This window comes from Aegilops tauschii, chromosome 2, assembly GCF_002575655.3.
Source record: "Aegilops tauschii subsp. strangulata cultivar AL8/78 chromosome 2, Aet v6.0, whole genome shotgun sequence".
In the NCBI taxonomy this organism is placed as follows: Eukaryota; Viridiplantae; Streptophyta; class Magnoliopsida; order Poales; family Poaceae; genus Aegilops; species Aegilops tauschii.
Genome location: NC_053036.3, coordinates 39,714,537 through 39,722,330, shown reverse-complemented (window position 1 = coordinate 39,722,330; position 7,794 = coordinate 39,714,537). Strand labels below are relative to the sequence as shown.

The 7,794-nt window shown below is 49.0% G+C and overlaps 1 protein-coding gene across 9 annotated transcripts; it reads left to right on the top strand.

Annotated features, from left to right (window-relative positions):
* The first annotated feature begins 2,024 nt into the window (after positions 1-2,024).
* LOC109761523 (two-component response regulator-like PRR37) lies at positions 2,025-6,418 on the top strand. 9 transcript variants are annotated; one of them, XM_020320345.4, is made up of 10 exons: positions 2,025-2,308; positions 2,397-2,674; positions 2,782-2,972; positions 3,080-3,244; positions 3,353-3,486; positions 3,682-3,843; positions 4,289-4,472; positions 4,579-4,996; positions 5,079-5,736; positions 5,847-6,418. In XM_020320345.4, the coding sequence occupies exons 2-10, from the start codon at positions 2,664-2,666 to the stop codon at positions 5,943-5,945; spliced, it is 2,022 nt and encodes a 673-aa protein (XP_020175934.1). In that variant the 5' UTR covers positions 2,025-2,308; positions 2,397-2,663; the 3' UTR covers positions 5,946-6,418. The 9 variants fall into 9 exon arrangements, with proteins under 9 accessions (XP_020175934.1, XP_073363911.1, XP_073363907.1 ...); XM_073507810.1 differs by having other exon boundaries at positions 2,155-2,308; positions 4,295-4,430; XM_073507806.1 differs by having other exon boundaries at positions 2,155-2,308; positions 4,295-4,472.
* Positions 6,419-7,794: the final 1,376 nt, after the last annotated feature.

The window sequence follows — 7,794 nt, the reverse complement described above, 5'->3', positions numbered from 1 at the left end:
TAACATCTACAATACCTAAGCAATAGCATAGATTCACCAATGAATATACTTCCACATAGTAAGGACACTAAGATTTTCCGTGTAGGAATGGCAATTTTGGTCACCAATGAATATACTTCCACAAAGTAATTTCCGTGTAGGAATATACTTCCACATACTTCCACATATTAGCTTTGTCCTGAGTCAGACTATATAAATTTTGACCAAAATTTATAAAAAACCATAGTAAACAACCACACTCTTGTGCGCCGTGTAGGAATTGCAATTTTGCCCATGGGTATGGGTACCCACGGGTACCCTACCCGAAAACAACAGGGATAGACGAGACTTTGCAAAATTTTGTACCCACGAGTAATAGGTATCTATACCCACAAAATACATGGGCAGGTATGGATATGAAATAGTGCCCATGGGTAACCCAATGGATACTGAGCCTATGAAATGTCAGGTGAACATCCAACTCATATGGCCCAATGCTAAATCCCTTATTCCCTAAACCAGTCATAGGCTCACAGCCACCAACTCGCCACTCCTCCTATGTCCTACGTGACTCCTCTAAATTATGAAATCCCGACTGATCGCCACCACACTCTTGTCCAACTCCCAATCTAGTGATCCCCAACTCCCACCGACGCCTCCCACTACACTGGGCTTCCACCAACCGCTGCTCATACTTCCTTGCCGCCTCCAAGAGGTCACCCACCGGAGGAGGCAATGTTGTACTAGACTAGTTTCCCATCATCACTTGAATTTTTACACTTATTTATCTTATTAAATGTAAATAGTATATATTATTCCCACTGGATACCCAATGGGCATGGCTATTAATTTGTGCCCAAAGGTATTGAAGTGGGTGGGTATAGAAAGTTTATGTGGGTATGGGTAGAAGGGGTTGTATCCACCCATACGCTACCCATGAGTTGACGACACACTGATTATGTAGGAGATAAAACCTTGCTAGGTTTAATATGCTGACCATTTTACCGGTTAGATCAATATTTTAGCAAACATGGTGAAAGGCTAAAAGCTCTCTGTTTGAACCAACAAACTTGATCCCACCTATCTTTGTGAGTTTTACCGTAACCTTCTCAGTTTTGTTCCTAAAGCTCCAAATTTCGCCCAAATTTTTTGATTAACAAAAATGGTAACTTCATTCATCTTAAATATTTGACTAGAATAGAAAGGACAACATGCATGATTTACTATACCAGCTTTTAAAAAAAATCAAGCTTTAACCAAATTTGAATGATAATTCCATTATCTTAAACAACTACCTAGAATAGGTTGAAAGATTACCAACATAGTAAGGAAATCATTTATGATTATAATTTTTTAGTTTTTTTTTCAAGTTTCAATTTTTTTATAAAATATGGTTAATTAATTGTCTCTTAGACTGTCGCACAGATTTTGCTCAAAGTTTTTTCTTTTAAAAAATGGTGGCATACTCCCTCCGTTTCTTCTTTTTTACTTTGCGTATAAAGTCAAACATCGAAAAGTTGGACTGAATTTGTACTAAAACACATCAACATCTACAATGCTAAAGTCATACTGTATGAAAATTAATTTCATCGTCCATCCAAAGATACTGATTTTGTATTGTGAACATTGATATATTTTTAAAAAATATAAAGTTGGCTTTAGACAAATCTCATATGCGGAGTAAAAAGAAACAGGGGAGGATTTGAAAGGGGGCGGAACCTTGGAGCAGTATTTGGTCACATGAGCAAAATCCATGACAAACGCTTCTTCACACTACTCACTGTAGTAGTAGACTACGAGTAAGGTTGAAGAAGATGGATTCAGTTGACGGCTCCCGCGAGTCAAAGGAGTTGGGAGGCGAGGGCACCCGTCCGTCCACGTGTCGGCGTCCGGTTCGTTCCCGCGGCAAGCAGCTCCTCCGCTGCCTCCGCCAGCGGCCGCCAGGCGGGGCCCACAAAATCCACATCCCCGGGCGATCCGCTGGCCCGGCCCGGGCTCGGCTCCTCCGGAGAGGAGAAAAGATATGCGGATCCAGCGCGGGTGCGGGGGCGTGGAGCGCGCGGCTTTTGATTTACGGGGATCTCTTTCTGGCCCCACCACCGGCGCTCCCCGCCTCCATTTCGTCCACGTCACCCGTCCCCCTCCCCCAATATCTACTCCTCCGCCCCCCTTGGCTTCCCGCACACACACACACACACGGACTACTCCTCCATCGATCTCTCCCTCCGCTCGGCTCCAGCCGCCGCCGACGCCGTCCATGGCCGCGCCCCCTCCCGCGTCTTCGTCGTCGTCCTCCTCCTCCACCTGACCGGCAGCGCGACAACGCGAGGTGAGCTCCCGCCTGTCTGTCACTCGTCTGCTCTGTTCCTGCTCGATTGGGGATCGAATCATCCGTTTCAATCTGCGTGTGGATCCAGGGCATGCTCCTCCGTTCACTCCAGGCCCCCTCTCTAGCTAATAATATGTGTCCGGAAATTGCTGGAGATTAACCGGCTCGCCGCCTTGTCTGCTACTGCCCCCCTTTTAGCCGCCGCTCGCCGCCGGCCGCTCCATTCGAGGAGACGATTCATTCCGCTGCAGTCTCAACAGCTTGCTCTTGTGTTTTTTTGCGTTTTGTTTTTGATTTGATTTGGTGGCCCGCCGTGGACGAGCGCACGCACGCACGCACGCCCTGGGACTCCCGGATGCGACCGAGGTTCGATTATTACTCACGGCAGCGTACTGCTGATTGTGCTATGCGCGCCTCCTCCTCCCTCACCGTCAACCACCAAAGGACCCCAACATGTTTCCTCTTGGAGCCAGGCCGCCTCCTCCTAGCGCCATGGACCGCCATCACCACCAGCAGCCGCCGTCGCCGCAGGGGGAGCATGCCGCCCAGCCACGCTGCTGGGAGGAGTTCCTCCACAGGAAGACCATCAGGGTGCTGCTCGTGGAGACCGACGACTCCACCCGGCAGGTCGTCACCGCCCTGCTCCGCCACTGCATGTACCAAGGTCCTTACTCATACTCAATCTCAGCTACCACCAGTGTTAATTAATTTGTACTGGCTCGGTAGTCATGGAGGTACTAAATTTGGGCGTTGGTTGTGTGTCATGTTCAGTTATCCCTGCTGAAAACGGCCACCAGGCGTGGGCGTATCTTCAGGACATGCAGAGCAACATCGACCTTGTTCTGACAGAGGTCTTCATGCACGGCGGTCTCTCTGGGATCGACCTGCTCGGCAGGATCATGAACCACGAGGTCTGCAAGGACATCCCCGTCATCAGTAAGCAGCTTAATCAACCCCCACTTGGCCCTAAAATGTTTCAGTATCAGGTTCATTTGCTTCAGTGCTGCTGCTGCGTGCATAGATTTATATGTTCTTGGTTTCCAGTGATGTCGTCGCACGATTCGATGGGCACGGTCCTCAGCTGCCTGTCAAATGGTGCCGCCGACTTCTTGGCCAAGCCGATTCGTAAGAACGAGCTTAAGAACCTTTGGGCGCATGTGTGGAGACGGTCTCACAGCGTAAGTTACTATATATCTCTGATGGTGTTTGACTCTGTTCTTTCTCAGTAGTATGTATCTTCATTCAGAAATACTGCTGTTGCTGCTGCTGCTGCTGCTGCTTCAGTTCCTAGTTTCACTTGTGTCCTTCCAGCTTACTAGTGCATCTTTTACTGGTACTGGGTACTAAAGCAAAGTTGTTTTCTTGGAACTCAGTCCAGTGGCAGTGGCAGTGGCAGTGGAAGTGCCATTCAGACACAGAAGTGTACCAAATCTAAGAGTGGCAATGATTCCAATAATAACAGCAATAATCGCAACGACGATGCCAGCATGGGGCTCAATGCAAGGGATGGCAGCGATAATGGCAGTGGCACTCAGGTATGAGATTTTTATGTTTTTCTTTTGTACTTAAGGTATACTACTATCTGTAATATTTTCAGACAAGACTGAACAGAACAATTGTTAGGATAAGGAAGCTAGATAAAACTGAATGGCTTCTCCTGGTCCTAGTGCACTAGAGGTCAATTTGTCCATATAGCAAACTAATTATCTGTGACTAGAACATGACTTACTCTCTTCGTTAACTAACGGACTTAGACAAGTCTGACTTGCCTGTGTATTTTATTCTAGTGTAGTAGTAGTCTTTGCTTAAAATGTACTGGGAAACTGCCAGACACTGGAAACTGCTGGATAATAAGATTTGAAACACATGCTAGTTTATTTGGACTTTGAATGAACTTGAATCAACTGCTGTAAGTAAAAATACTTACATATGTGACAAGTATCTGCATCTGAACCAGTTTTCTCATCAACTTATTTTAAGGCGCAGACCTCATGGACAAAGCGTGCCGTTGAGATCGACAGTCCGCAGGACATGTCTCCAGATCAGTCAGTTGATCCGCCTGATAGCACTTGCGCGCATGTGAGCCACCTGAAGTCAGAGATATGCAGCAATAGATTAAGAGGTACAAATAACAAAAAATGCCAGAAACCAAAAGAAACTAATGGTATGGTATGCTCAAGTGCTCAACCACTTCACTGTGCAACTGAACCAAAAGCTAGCTGCTTGTGCCATTTTGTACTGATTAAATTCCAACATTTTTTCTTTTCCAGCTGAGTTCAAAGGGAAGGAGTTGGAGATAGGTGCCCCTGGTAATTTGAATACAGAGGATCAATCCTCCCCGAATGAGAGTTCGGTCAAACCAGCTGATAATGGACGGTGTGAGTATCTGCCACAGAACAATTCCAATGATACAGTTATGGAAAATTCGGATGAGCCAATTGTTCGAGCTGCTGACCTAATCGGTTCGATGGCCAAAAACATGGACGCCCAACAGGCAGCTAGAGCCATAGATGCTCCTAACTGCTCCTCACAAGCGCCGCAAGGGAAAGACACGGACCGTGAAAACGCCATGCCGTATCTTGAACTGAGCCTGAAGAGGTCGAGATCGACCGCGGACGGAGCGGATGCTGCGATCCAGGAGGAACAGAGGAACGTCGTGAGACGATCGGACCTCTCGGCATTCACGAGGTGCAAAGCATAATATCAGTGTCCTTTGCGAATCCTTAAATCATCCGTATGTTGCATACTAACCGTTTTCATTCTTTGCAAGGTACAATACGTGCGCGGTCTCCAATCAAGGCGGTGCAGGGTTCGTCGGGAGCTGCTCGCCCAACGGCAACAGCTCCGAGGCCGCGAAAACGGACGCCGCTCAGATGAAGCAAGGCTCCAACGGCAGCAGCAACAACAACGACATGGGCTCCACCACCAAGAGCGTGGTGACCAAGCCCGCCGGCGGAAATAATAAGGTTTCGCCCATCAACGGCAACACACATACCTCGGCGTTCCATCGTGTGCAGCCGTGGACGCCGGCAACAGCAGCAGGGAAAGACAAGGCTGATGAAATGAGCAAGAAGAATGCTGCAACAGCAGCAGCGGCGAAAGACAATGGTGGTGAAGCACAGAGCAAACGCCCCTGTGCAGCGGCCCATGACACGAATGGTGGATCATCGGCAGGAGGCACTGCTCAGTCCAATGTGGTCAATCCTTCGGGTCCGGTTGAAGGTCATGCTGCCAACTATGGTAGCAACTCTGGCAGTAATAACAACACCAACAATGGGAGCACCGCAGCTACTGCTGCTGCTGCTGTACATGCTGAGACCGGTGGCATCGACAAAAGAAGCAACATGATGCACATGAAACGGGAGCGCCGGGTGGCCGCCGTGAACAAGTTCAGAGAGAAGAGAAAAGAGAGGAACTTCGGGAAGAAGGTACTGGGTTTTTTTCAAAAGCCGATTTCGTCTGCTCTCTGTTCTTGGTTTCATTCTTCTGATTGGGGTTTGTTCATGATAGCTGATGAAATGGGTCATTGATTTTGCAGGTGCGTTACCAGAGCAGGAAGAGACTGGCCGAGCAGCGCCCGCGGGTGCGCGGGCAGTTCGTGCGGCAGCCGCCACCGCCGGCTGCCGTTGAGAGATAACCTCCCGCCACACACCTAGCTATACCTAGTACCTACTATTTAGACAGCTGATTCTTGTGTCTTTGGCCATGGATCATTCAGAGACGGTCCTCATGCATCTCGTCTCATCTCCTGGAAGAAGAAGAATAACAAGCTACTCCTCCTGCCTGCCTTAGCTACCTACCATAGAACATGCCGGCGGAGGAGGACGACTGTAGAGTACATAGTACAAGTGCGGAGTCGATCAGACAGGCTCCCGAGCGCTAAGTAGTACGTAAGTAATCAATTAATGTCTGAACCTGTATAACGGCATGAGTGAGTATTGTGCTGTACACTCGTCAGCAGCTTGGCTCTGGCGGCGGCGGCGGCATTGCACGCACGCGCGCACGCATCCAACCAAGCCGATCGAGTGTCTCTGGTGTCATCAATCAACGCATATTTGTGGTTTACCAGCAAGTCATTACTGTATATGTACTTGTCCCAAATCTATCTTACCCGTGTCGGCATCATATGCGGCTCGCTTTGTTCTTTAATCCGAAGACATGAGAGGGCCTGATAAACCCGGACCAAGAAACTAATCAACAGTGCAATGCAAAAAATAGAATGAAAAGGGAATTGTGTTGCACCTTTTTCTTCACTTTTAGAAGAAGAAGCACAGGAACACCACTGAAACGGAACCGGACAGTTGCGTAGGTTCTAAAAGGAAAAAAGGTTCAGTAAAGGGCTCCCCGCGTTTCATATCCAAGCGTCGCAGTAGGACGCTTGCGACGCGTCTTCCCCAGCAGACTTGAGCTTTTCGTCAGGGAGGTCGATCGTCGACGTCCGTGTCCAACGCATGCCTGGCCACACCTTGCCCTGAAAGCGCAATTCATTCCGCAACTTTCAGATATACTCCGTATAGCAGCTCGAGTGCAGACTTGAGCAGCCAGGGTAGGTTATTATCAGGGCATGCAGGCAGCAGCGGCCGAAGAAGAACACACACGAATCTTGGCCGGTACAGAGCACTTGAGAATGTATTGAGAGAAGGGAGGAACCAGATCCTGTACAGGACCACACAGGTGAATCAGAGCCGGTGGACTCCACGATATCAAGGAGTTGAGTCCACATGTCCAAAGTTGCCCCGAAGACGCCGCCAGCCACCCGCGTGATCACCAGATTCACCATCATAGCTAATCAATTGCTCCGAACGCCTACCACGTACTCGTACTATATATATGGCGACTGAAGAGCCGGTAAGAAGAAGCTACTACAGTACGTACAAGCTAGGCGGTACGTACGTAGGATGCAGGAGCTAGCGGGCTAGCGGCATATATCCATGAGCGTTTGAGCAATGAAAATGCGGTTGCCCGTCGGCGTCCATGCATTCAAGCATAAGGACGTGCGGATTGGATTGGATTGGAGCGCCAATGAAGATGGGGACGCCTTTCACCTTCCCCACCCCCCCCCCCCCCCCCCCCCCCCCCCCCCCTGGATTCTGCTAAACTGAATTAGCAAGGGATGGATGTACGCACGCACGCCATGCCAGCCGATGCAGGCAAGGCAGAGCAGAGCAGAGACACACTCGGATGCTAGCTACAGCTAGTAATGGTATGGGTTGGAAGAACTAATCAAGCTGCTGCTGCTGAATGAATGAATCTAATTAGAGTGTCAAAATCAAGGCACGTATAGAGACAGCACGAGAGACATCGGGCATCAGCATGCCGCTGTCAGGCTTCAAACCACGTGGGCTCAGCTCAATCAACTCAACTCATTCACAACTGCAAGCAGCAAGCATTGCCCCAGGAAATCGACATTCATTCATGCTTAAATAAGAGTTCGGAGGTCGAAGTTGGCCTCCTCCTTCCTCACGCTACGTAATGGTCGATCATCG